This window comes from Tachysurus fulvidraco, chromosome 14, assembly GCF_022655615.1.
Source record: "Tachysurus fulvidraco isolate hzauxx_2018 chromosome 14, HZAU_PFXX_2.0, whole genome shotgun sequence".
Classification (NCBI taxonomy): Eukaryota; Metazoa; Chordata; class Actinopteri; order Siluriformes; family Bagridae; genus Tachysurus; species Tachysurus fulvidraco.
This window is the reverse complement of record NC_062531.1, coordinates 18,916,234-18,928,301: the sequence shown is the minus strand read 5'-3', so window position 1 is coordinate 18,928,301 and position 12,068 is coordinate 18,916,234. Positions and strand designations below refer to the sequence as shown.

At 39.8% G+C, this 12,068-nt stretch overlaps 2 protein-coding genes across 3 annotated transcripts in view; one reads left to right on the top strand and one right to left on the bottom strand.

Moving 5' to 3' along the window:
- Positions 1-1,884: 1,884 nt before the first annotated feature.
- On the bottom strand, positions 1,885-11,749 carry dcp1a (decapping mRNA 1A). 2 transcript variants are annotated; one of them, XM_047800083.1, is made up of 10 exons: positions 11,529-11,749; positions 10,311-10,351; positions 10,024-10,151; positions 7,648-7,714; positions 6,953-7,082; positions 6,677-6,784; positions 5,795-6,241; positions 5,621-5,680; positions 4,390-4,596; positions 1,885-4,261 (listed from the first exon to the last, which is right to left on the bottom strand). In XM_047800083.1, exons 1-10 carry the CDS (start codon positions 11,676-11,678, stop codon positions 4,181-4,183), a joined length of 1,419 nt encoding a protein of 472 aa, XP_047656039.1. In that variant the 5' UTR covers positions 11,679-11,749; the 3' UTR covers positions 1,885-4,180. The 2 variants fall into 2 exon arrangements, with proteins under 2 accessions (XP_047656039.1, XP_027022676.2); XM_027166875.2 differs by having other exon boundaries at positions 6,677-6,757; positions 11,529-11,703.
- cacna1db (calcium channel, voltage-dependent, L type, alpha 1D subunit, b) overlaps positions 10,685-12,068 on the top strand; it is a 116,954-nt gene continuing 115,570 nt past the window's right edge. Inside the window, exon 1 of the mRNA XM_047800048.1 lies at positions 10,685-10,997. Within this exon, the coding sequence (XP_047656004.1) occupies positions 10,970-10,997 (28 nt within the window). The 5' untranslated portion in view covers positions 10,685-10,969. The remainder of the gene's footprint in view (positions 10,998-12,068) is intronic.

The window sequence follows — 12,068 nt, the reverse complement described above, 5'->3', positions numbered from 1 at the left end:
CAGGAACAGAACCAGAAACCAAGCAGGAAAAATCACTAGTGACCCTTCGCACCCGGGACACAACCTCTTTCAGCTCCTCCTTTCTTTCAGGCACTACAGAACTTTGTTTACCAAAACTGCCAGACACAGGAATAGTTTCTCTCCCCCAGGCACCAGGCAATCACCCTGATTAACAACTCACCATTATTATATTCCTCATATCTATAAGTTCATATCTATAAGTACTGCTTCATATCTATAGGTACTGCATTTTCAGAACTGTCAGTCATTACATCATCCGTATATGTTACACACTACTGCTGCTGTATATTGTACAAAAGCACAATACTGTTATTTGCACTACTGTGCACTCTCACACATTATATATAACTGATCTGTCATATACTCTGTATTCCTATTTAATACTCATACTGTATATATTGTCTTACGTTGTCTTGTCTTGTATAGTCCAAGCTAAATGTACAGTATAGTGTTATTTATGTCTGTATTTTTAGAGTCACAAACAGCCAGGACCAAATTCCTTGTGTGTCTCAACACACTTGGCCAATAAATCTGATTCTCATTCTGATTGTGATTTACACAGTTTAGGATAGCAAAGCCACCTACTAGCATGTTTTTGAGAATTTGGAAAGAAAGCAGAGAATCAATGCAGTACAGGCCACAATTTCAACCAAGGAGAGTACAGACACAGTTTATGATCATTTAAAAGAATTTATCAAGTCATAATTAACAAGGCTTTAGTTTGGATCGAGCTATTCATTGAACTAAGCTAATGAGTGTGAAATGAAATGTCTATCTAAAGACATGTTCCTATACATTCCTTGATTTGATTTTCAGTCTTACTAAGAAAGGCCCTAATGTGGGCTCAGGTTTTCATTCCAGCCAAGCAGAAGCCACACCTGATAGTCTATCGGAAGCCAAGATCAGCTAATTCAGATGTGTCAGGCCTTGTTTGCCCGGTGTGAGTGCAGGTTTTCACTCCACTCACACCTGATTCCACCTGTTGATCTTGGAATTCAATAGACTCGAGTGTGGTTCTGCTCGATTGTAAAGAAATCCTGCACCGACATCGACCCTTGTCGAATAAGATAGGACACCCCTAAGATAATTAAACATGTAGACTCTGGTGTAGTCCCTGATTGACTAGAAAGAAAACCTGCATCCAAACCAGCCATTTTGGAATGATTTTTTTTTATAAAACCCGAGCAGCTAGAGGATTAACTCAAGGGCTCTGCATCGGTCCTAGTAAACCAGCACCTTAACCACTAAGCTACTGCTACCTTGTACATCCCTGTGTCTAAGCCACAATGACAGCTCACCCCACTATCCTTTAAGACACAAAAAACCTCTGCAACATTTTTCTTTAAGTTGGCGAGGTGACCTGTGCTTGCCTTGAGTGTGATTTCCAATTACAATACCACTAAAACCAATTTCAAGTAAGCTTGTTTTTGAGAAACATAATTTAGAATAGGTGTCGTAACATTGTGTAAGCTATACCGATGCAGTTCCTGTCTCTGTAATTAAGTTACATACTTAACCTCCTCAACACTTACACAGAAGAGGTTGGTTCCTCTCAAGGTTTCTTCTTCCAAGTCAACTTTGGCTTGCTCAATAGGGACCTAATCCAGGATCTCCACCCAGATTTATGTTGATAAATGTGACAATGTCTATTGTTCGAAGTGCTATGAAAATGACATTTAATGAAATTCACAACCACACACTAGGTCAAGTGCTAAACGATTGTGCTGAACTTCCAAATTCACATTTAGCTCCTAAAAGCTGTTTACCACGCTCGATGCTGAAAATACACCAAATCATCACAATTATTTCTGAATTGCTATTGTGTATGTGGTCGATGTCATTAAACATACGCTACTTTACAGATCAGAAGTAACAGAACAGGTTTATTGAACTCTGAATGAGCTGAACAGACGCCTCGAAGAACATTAAAAAGAATAATGCCAGCTTGCACTTCGAGGATCCTACATTTTCTGAAAGAAAAAAGACAGAAAATAAAATGTAAAAGCTTTAGAAAAAAAAGGTCATGAAATGTGACAATTAATATATAATATAAACTTAGAGCTGGAAATACAGTATTAGAGCTGGTACTAATGCATTTCTTACTCTTAATTAGATTCAGTCACTCAGCATGTTTGCTTTGTGTTGCAATGAAGTTCTCCACATTTAAGTCTTAAGTAGCATCAAGACTAAAAAGAAGGAAAAAAAAAAACCTGGACACCAACAGTGACATATCCGATCGACTACATTCGAGGTATGTGAAATATTGTTTGCACTTTTATTTTTCTAAAATAGCCTTCAAATGAAGAGAAGGTTGAGAAGATACAGAGCTGCCTGTAAGATATATTCAAGCTTCCAAACGTTTAACACTTTAAAGCTGCTCTTAGTTACTTTAATGACATTTCCCTAATAACCAAATCTCAGTCTTTAAGACATCTCATTTCTATTTTGCTGTTGATGTGCAAAATCAAAATATGTATCACAGACTGAGCGTTATTTGTAATTTATCTGATCAAAAACAGGAATAAAGTGAGAATCAAATGAACAGCATTTATACAGAAAAAAAATGACATTAAAAATATGTATATTCTCACAGACTGTTTGTATGGATCTCAACACAAAAGGGACACAATAGGCCAGACCAAGGTACTCCTCCTATATCCTTTGGAAAAAAACAAACAAAAAAAAAACAAACAAACAGCACCACATAGTGGAGAAATGTACCAATATCATAGAAAAAGATTTGAACCAGAGTCAACACATGCTACTGAAGATTTGCTTATTTATTTGGCATTTGACTAACTATTAAAAGAATGCGCAGCAAACGTTTATACGAGGCATACCCGTCTGGTATCGTATAAACAACTAGCGCAAATTAAATTGATGGCAAAACATTACACGTGGCCTAAACTCATAGAATAAACTTCGAAATGATGAGAGATAAGCAACATATCCAAGAGTTCAAATGGTATACCAGAACACCTTGCTTATAATCAAACTAATTTCTCCCTATATAATAATAATAATAATAAATCAGTTGTACTCCTACAGTCCAGTGCAAATAAAGCTTATTGCAGTAACGCTACTGCAGTTTAAAAATGCGTCACAAGCCCTAACAGAATCCATCCATGTCACTATATCTCACTTCAACTCCTGGGTCTAAAGATTAAAAAAAAAAAAAAAAAAGAAGAGGAAAAAAAAAAAGTGCAGGTCTTCCCTCAGGCTGTAAGTCTAGTTAAATGCAAGATCTGTGGTTACTAGGGAGGCAGCGGTGTGACAAGTATTGAGCATCTCTCTGATCTTCCTGTACTGTGTAAACTTGCTCCAGCACCAGCATCCGATACCAGGTCATACTGTGTGATGTAATCCTGGTGTATACCGTCATGCTGATGAACGGATGGCACAAAATGAAAGCGATGTGGATACACATTAATTCTCTGGAGGCGGACAACTCAAGAGGAACTATGACAGCAACTTCCTACATCCAATCTGCTAAAATTCTGCATGGTGTTTAATCAGAATCTTTAACAGAGTGCGCACAGAGTGGTGTCATGATAAAACTGAATTGTACGCACGCGGGTTCTGAGGTGGACTGGTGTAGCGAGCAGAGAAAACGGTTGTGCACCTGAGAGCAGTTAAGCTGTGCGAGCACTGAGCTCTGAGAGGCTTGTGCTTCCGGTTGATACTTTGCTTGTGAATTCGCAGCAAGGTGCGTTTAAATATGCTTGCTGATTCTGCTCTGTTAAAGATACTGCTTTAACGACGTGACGTCTTAAACGTAAAAAAGAATGAGGAATTTGTCGAGGCCACAACCAACAAACAGAGCGAAGTCCCTACATGTGGCTGTAACAAACAGAAAAAAAGTTGACAGGGTGATGAATGACCAGACAGTATGAGACAGACAAAAGAAGTGTGTGTTCTTCCTCATGATTAATAATAGCCGGGGCTCAGAGGTGGAGTAACCGTGGCTATGTACTCATCTTGTAGCATGAGTTCTTGTTGCGCTGAATGAAAGGAGTAATGTGTGCCTTTGGATTCATCTCTCAGGGATTAAAATCCAGAGAGAGATAACCAGTGCACCAGGTTTGCGGTGGTTCTGTCCTAAATGCAGCTCTCTGGGCTGACCGGAAGAGCACTCAGTCCAGGAGTGTAGAGTCACTGGCTATAGTTTGACGTTGCTGAGGTCTTTGGTGATGCTCTGCATGTACGCTTCATGGATTGTGCTGAGGAAGTGGGCGTCGTTCTTAAAGAGACAAAACAGAAGTGTATTAAACATATCAGTAAAACAGACCAGTATCCTTAAACCTAAAAAACAAACAAACAAACAAAACATAGTATGTAAATGTATTAATGCTCGGTTTGAGTGTGTACCTTTATTAAATGTATGAGAACATCCTGTAACTGTGCCTTGCTATACACTGTTGAGGGAAGCTCTGCAGCCCCCAGAGAGGCAGGAGGTGATGGTGGAGGAGCAGGATTTCTTGGCAGCTCTGGGGCTTTTGTAGTGGACTGCTGGAACACGCTGGGGGAAAGCAGTAATGATGGCTCCTGCCCTGGCACAACGAGCCCCGCCTTGGTCTGAAACAAGATGAGCAATTCGTTACGGCGTGCTGCACACTTTCAGTAAAGAAAACAGATGTGAAAAATCCCAAATGTGTCTTAAAGCTAAAGGAGGGGGAAAAGGTTCTAGCTTTACTTTAGTCACAAAACAATACATTGCTTTCGAAGGTAAAAAAGGACAACCGATGGCGATCAATACACGGAACGTGACATGAGCGGTACGGCAACTCTGTACAGACATTCTAACCAAAATCTAACTAAAATCATCGAATGTTATTAGGAATGTGTAATAGCACCCGCTGCTCTGTCAATGTTTTCTGGGTAAACTCTAGAAACTGTTGTGAGTGAAAATCCCAGGGGATCAGCAGTTTCTAAAACAGTCAAACCGGTCGGTCCATCTGGCAGCAACAACCAGGCCACGATTAAAGTCACTGAGATCAGATTTCTCCCCATTCTTATGTTGGATGTGAACATTCTTCTACACTCAAACTCTTGATCGGTATCTACAAGATTTACGAGCTACGTCACAGGTCTTCCTATTAAGATGGCTGGTGAGATTAATGTGTGTCGAACAATTGTAAAAATATAAAAGTTACATATGGTACACATGAATATCATTTATTTTTTATTAAAGTTTCCTCGTTTTTTTATCCTTCATATCCTTTATTTTCTTATTTCTCCATATCCAATTACACTGCCTTTATTATTCTACTCACATGACCGACTTAACCAGTTCACGTGCGTCGTGTAATCTCTTGCACAAACACGTCAATAAAACAACATAAGACACAAATACAAAATACAGTGAGAAATAAAGAAAAACCTGTAGACAAAATAGAGATCTAGTAGAAGAATGAACTATATAATAGAACTCTGATTTGTATATTGGCTGCTAAAGAGTCTTATAGTTTTTCAGTAGTTTTTCCTTCATCACTGTTGCAACATTGTCATTTTTGTGGGTGTAAAGCTGCTTTGAGACAATGTCCATTGTTAAAAGCACTAAATAAGTAAAATTTTATTACAACAGTGTATATATACTCACTGGAATGGGTTTGACAAGATTCGGGGCTTGAGGTTGTGCAAAAGTGCCAGCTTCTTTAGTCTTCATCAGACAGAGAAAAGAGAAAGAGGAAGAGTGAGCAAAATGCAGAGATACAATTGACATAAGTACACAAAGGAGTGCTGGCTAATTTTGTCCTATTTCGTCAGTCCTTACTTGTGTAGATGCTGCAGGTTTGCTGGTGAAAACTGCTGGTGCTTTGGGTGTGGGTTCTCGGAAACTTTGTGGCGTGACTAGCGTGCTGGGCATGAAGCCCGGCACTGCTGCCGGCTTGGGAATTGCGTGGCCATCGTTTTTGAGCGAGTTGATGTACTGAGGCGCAACCTGAGGCCCAGTCTGCCCACGATGGCCTCCGAGTGCTGGAACGTTCTCGGACCCGCTCGGCGCCATAAGCCCGGGAGAGATGGAGTGCTGAGGGAGCAGGGGATTGGCTGAGAGACACTGTGTGAGGAGGGGCTCTAAGGGCACGGGAGGAGGGCCGTAACTTATTCCACGCAGAAAACTCTCACCAGAAATCGATTCGGCTGGAGGGGTTGGGTTTTTGGGTAAAGAGCTGCCGAACAACTCCTCGACTGTGATCTGTTTCACCACACCGTGCGTTTGCTATGGACACAAATAAAAGACACAGACTGAATGAAAATTCTATGGTGATGAAAAGCCTGGTCATTTTCATCATGACTTCTTAATGACAAAGCAAATGATTTCCATTTAAAAAAAACACACCATCATGTTTGAGCCAGGACCAAGATTTTGAGGTAAAAATCACACACACACACACACACACACACACACACACACACACACACACACACACACACACACACACTCCCCCAAAGACTTGTAAGAAGCTCTAAAAACAAATACTGATGTTATGGAATCTTTAATATCACCATAAGGACTAAACTGAACCTAATTGTATGCTTTGCTCATTATTAATTGTTAATTATTATTATTATTGTAACCATTTTGCAAGCAGTAAATAAAACAAAAGAAAGAAAAAAAGCAGTTTAGCAGGCAGGGCTGTGATTGCAGCAGTACCTTCTCCTGCTGAGCAGCAACTGTAGGCTTCATGCTCTCTACTTTAACTGGGTTTGGAGTTGGAGTGATGTCTGTGTTTACCTGTGGATCAACATCATTAGACTGACTCTGTATATGCACACGTACACAGAGACAGACAAAAACAGTCACAGAGGCAGGCAGACAGACAGACACACAATAGACAGAGAAATAATCAGACAGAGCCAAATGTACACATTTACAGATGTATTTGTTTAAAATCGAGGAGCATTTGACAGGACCGATTTGCAGCATTACCCTGTGATACTCCTCTTTGGCTTTGCTCAGCAGCTCCAGGATATCCATCGGTCTCGCCTCGACACAACCATTCGTTCGGCCTCGATCCGGAGAGGCCTGCTGAGCCCTCAGCGTCTCCTGCTTCACTATCCTAGATCACACATGAAATGCAACACAAATAGCAAAAATCTGGAAGCGAAACAACACCATTGAGTTCTTTTATTGATGGCGCTAGTTGCACATTTTGCCCAGTAGATGTCAGCAGTGTACAGATGAACACTTTCATCTGATAAGACTGACAAGTGCAGGGGGATAACAGAAATGCCAGGCTAAAAAATATTCCTGAAAAATATCAAATATTGGAGGGGGAAAAAACTATCCAAGAACCTGAGATAAGATTTCTATAAGACAGCAGTATGCAGTAACTAGCATTTATAATATGTAAGGATCCAAAACGGTACACGCCTCAATTTATCCGAATGCACAATAAGCACCTCCTTCTGCCAGATGGTACATCCGAGTAAACCTGGTCACTATGGTAACAAGCACCCATGGCAACAAGTTCAGCTTGTTGCTAGGCTCCCACGAGGGTTCCTCGGTGTGCGGCCGGCACTTGCTTTCACCCGGCACTTGTCACGCTGCGCTCGATCAATTAAAAGAGCTATTTTTATGCGCATCATAAAACGCTCTTCAGCTGCTGAATGTTTGACACTTACTGTAGCATCAGCTGTGCGATGCGCTGACAGTCGGCCTTGTCGTAGAACCAGATACTGTAAATTCCCACTGGAAAAAAGAAGAGAGATCATTTGTATTACGTTACCTTAACAGCAGCGCATGTGAACGCATGTATACTTTAGTCTTACACACTGATAACCACTCCAAAAGTAACCCCTTCCTATTTCCGCTCTGATCGAGTCAGATAAGAAAGGAATTCCGTTTCTGCCTTCTTTCACTCCCGACAGCTCCTGGATGTTCTCCTTACACGTGCTGCTCAGATGGAGCACACCATCCTAACGCGCTCTGTGCCAAAGCCTTTGGGACTTTGTCTTGTTCTCTCCCTTACACTCCTCCGTCTTCGTTCTTCCCCTAGAGCTTTCAACGGCTACACACAATAAGGAGACACACAGCTAAATGCTAATCAGACCTGTGTTGTTGTTTTTTTTAATTCGCCTGTAAATCCTGATTTAGCTTACGGCAGGTCAGGGCAGGAGCTGGACTGATTATACCAGAGATCACAAGAAACACTTGAACGTTGTGAAGGACATGTGGCACTGGACAAAGCATGGAGCTCGCCAAAGGTGACAGCCGTGACAAGATGCTTCTGCTTGGTTTGGCCTCCAACCCCAATCACGAGCTTCATGACCTCCGGCGCAAGGGGAAGATCGTATTTCAGAAGACGCTAGGACGATGTTTAACCAGTACTAACAGAGGTAAGTGCCAGTTTATATCTTTTATTTATTTTTTGCTGGGCATGTTTGAAGAGCAGTGTTAAAAACACCTTTAAGTGAAACTCATTTATTTAATTTCATTAGCTATAACCAGCTTCAAAAGCGTCGACACGAATGACAGCATTTATGCAACTATCTGTCTTCCTAAAGTCTGGAAGCTCTCATGACGGTCCAGAAAGTTTCATATTGTTCCTGGGAACCGAACAGAACAGGGCCTGTGATGTGAACTCGAGTGTGTATATACAGACGGCAGCAGAGACTCTCATTCCTAAGGACCAACTTTAATGTTAAGCATTCGAAGGTGAAGAATGAATTCCTTTCACTTGCAGTCACAAACATACCTCTGTTGCATAATACACTAAACTAGAACCCAGTCGGGTGGCCACGAGGGAACGTTTTGGGTAGCTGAAGATTTAGTTTTAGGATTCTATTCCTATACTTTAGATAAGTTGCTGTGGTGGTAGTAAAGCATTACAGGGAGCACTAATAGATCTCTTTACAACTTAATCAATGCATAACATTATCCATTAAATAAGCCACATATCAAGGTACAATCCAAACGAAGATAAATATCGGATACACAAAATTTCGCCTCTACACACAAAATCCACCAAAAACACACAGTTCTCTACACTATAACCTAAGATAACAAATCTATAGCAAATATATCTGTTTAAGCTCACAATGACATTAAAATAGGTTTCATAGGGTGGCAACTTATCAAATCACAGCTCATGAAAAATGAACAGGACAAGACTTACAGGGCAATATTAGCTCATTCAACTTCATAAAGGCATCTATTTTTTTCAGCCCCCAGTGTAAAAAAAATTCCCCCATATTTGGCAGGGAAATAAAAAAATCTCAGCGTTCCTAAAAAACCGTTCTCGGAAACGATTAAGATCCTGTTTTGGCTGTGCTGCATGTTACTGCATGACTCCCTGGCACAAGAGATGAGACTTAAATGATAAATCATTACCAGTGTGCATCTTTTTAAACATCACGCCTTCATATTACAAGACATTTGTCTTCATTGTGTGTCGTCATGTTCATGAGGACGTAACAAATCAAATGTAAGTTAGTGTCTAGTTCCTGGAAGGTCTGTGCAGTGTATTTGCTGCCAAATGGAGAAAAGTTCATGCAAGTTTTGTCTTTATTTTGAATTCTATTGTGATAGCCACTCACTGAAAGTACAACCATATTACTTAAATTATGATCTAAAACAGAAGTATCCATTAAACCTGTTAACTTGCAAAGTTTCACTTGAGTGTTCTAATGCCATGGGTGCAAGAGACTAAAACAACAAAAACAAACAAACAAACAAAAAAACATCGTAGAAAACGAGGTGATTGTCTCGGATGGCTTAAAGACACGCACAAAAGCTTAAATGTATGTTGGCTCAGATTACGCTTTGAAAAAGGATTTTGTTTTGTTTTATTTGCGTTACAATGGATAAATAGCCCCTCTGTCATGCTGTTTAGTGATGCCTCAAAATACTGTCACTGTATTCTTTTGACAAGAAAGCTGCTTAGTCAGGCAAATACTGCTCAATGGAAATTTAGCAGCGGATGCCAAAGCAGGAATTGTCAGTTGCCATTTTAATAATAATAATAATAATAATTTCAGTCTTATTTTAATAAGACTTACAGCTGGCATTCCGGTACAAGAGGAACGGATCCTGGAGCTGAAACTCCAAATCTTTATTAATTGGTTCCACCAGGTTCTCAGTGCTTAGACGGTTCATGATGGTGAAACCGTGATGAGGTGATGCTGACCTGCAGACATAACATGATTATGATCATATATAAACAAACAACCAACATTATGTACTAAGAGAACTCGATATGCTACTGTTAAAGGCAGTAGGAATAGATAAGGGAAAGTTTGGAGTTATTTTATTCTATGGACTAAGAATAAACACAGATCATATTTACCTGGCATACACAAATAAGGTGCCTTCAATGTCCGTTTTTTCCTGTAAATAAAAACACGGTGCTCTTTATAAATCCTGTGTGTTTACTGGGAATCAGTGTTCTCCTCATGGGAACTAGATTATCATGCGCATTGTTAATCTCTTAGGCTCAAACCTGAGGAAGATGGTTTGAATGACGAATTGTGGTGTTTTCGGCTCTTTTACGCTTGTGTGGTCGACTGTAAAAGTCCTTAAACGTGACTCAGTGGAAGAATTAAAGGAGGAAAAAAGGAAAAGAAAGGAAAAAAAGGAAAAGAAAAAGAACTTTGGGCCACACCTCCATCCGAGGCGTGGACTGATACCAAATTAAGTTCTAGAGAAGAAAGTAATTCCGGCTGTAAAAATGTCTGCTACTAGAGTTTTTAGATTTGGAAAAAAAGAGTTTTTTGTCTGTTTTCATAGCTAACATGATACCGTACGGTCTTAGTGAAAACTACTAGGAAATCTAGTATTTATTTATTTATTTTTGTTTTAAATCTCGGCGAGGTTTGAGGAGTGAGTGATGATGCGGGATTTGCAGCGCAACACGACGCTAAAGATGGAGACTATAAACTTTTTTCTTTCGGCTCCGTTAGCATCGTTAGCTCAGTTACTGAACTAAAGGAGTCAACTTTACACAGCATGTCGTGGCTCATAGACTACATTTGTGGTAAGAAGGAAAACTGGAAACTTTGTTATTATTTTATGTTTTTGGTAAAATCTCAATCTTTTTGCTCAAAACTGATTTCTTCTCTGCTGTATTGTGAGCAAGACAAGCAACAATAATTTGTCTTATATGTCATATATATATATATATATATATATATATATATATATATATATATATATATATATATATGAAATTTTATTGACATGGGGGTTTATTACGCCGGTTGCTTATGGATGCTTTATTATAACGGTCTTGACAGTGTTTATAAAGTTGAGTCCATCCCGCTGCTAATTAGCTCACAATAATCTGTTCATAAACATGATTAAACCTGCTATTTAGTACCTCACACAAGGCGTCTGAATCATTATCATCATCATCCCTAACCCTATGTGATTCACGTATATATATGCACGGATATTGGACCAAAACACACAGCTTTGCAGCATCTTAGCTAGTTCGTACTTGGCTAATGTTAGCTAACTGCTAACGTTACTGTGAGGGTCGCAGAACGGAATAAAAATAACTTCTTACCCATTCATTTGCTTTGGAGTTGAATTTATACAGCGCTACCTGCCCGGTAACATCGAGCAACTTGTTAATATACGGGTCATACTGCTGCAGAGCCGCTAGACTCATCAGATGTCCAGCTTTGTTGGCGGACTCCATCTTGAACGCTAGCATACGACAACACGGAAGAAATTTCGAGGACACCGCTGATTCATGTTTCTCTCCGGGTGGAACCAAGGCGCGGAAGCGATGGTTCCACATTCGCTGCGTTCATCAATTTATCAACAACGCAAGCATATTTCGGCTAAAACGACTACAAATAAAATATAATAAATGAATATGTACTTAAACGGAGCTTTTACATATCTGGATTTAAGTTGCTTTCAACTAGATATCATGGATTCAAAAGAATTGTGGTTGTAACACAGCAGACTTAAGGATGTGTTTGGAGACAAGAAGCTTTTAACAACTTTACAAACAGTTTTTATTCCAATTTGGAAACACTAATTATTCTAATACTTAACTATCTTCAGCTGTGTTTGTTAGATGACCTTCTGGAGGCCC

Bases quoted from the DNA above. Each gene is read 5' to 3' on its own strand.
- dcp1a (XM_047800083.1), bottom strand. From the start codon at position 11,678: ATGCTAGCGTTCAAGATGGAGTCCGCCAACAAAGCTGGACATCTGATG. The intron at 7,715-10,023 runs GTAAGTCTTATT...TCTTTTTTCCAG, and splicing joins CTTGTACCGGAATGCCAGCT to TGGGAATTTACAGTATCTGG. The intron at 7,083-7,647 runs GTAAGTGTCAAA...TGTGTGATCTAG, and splicing joins ATCGCACAGCTGATGCTACA to GATAGTGAAGCAGGAGACGC.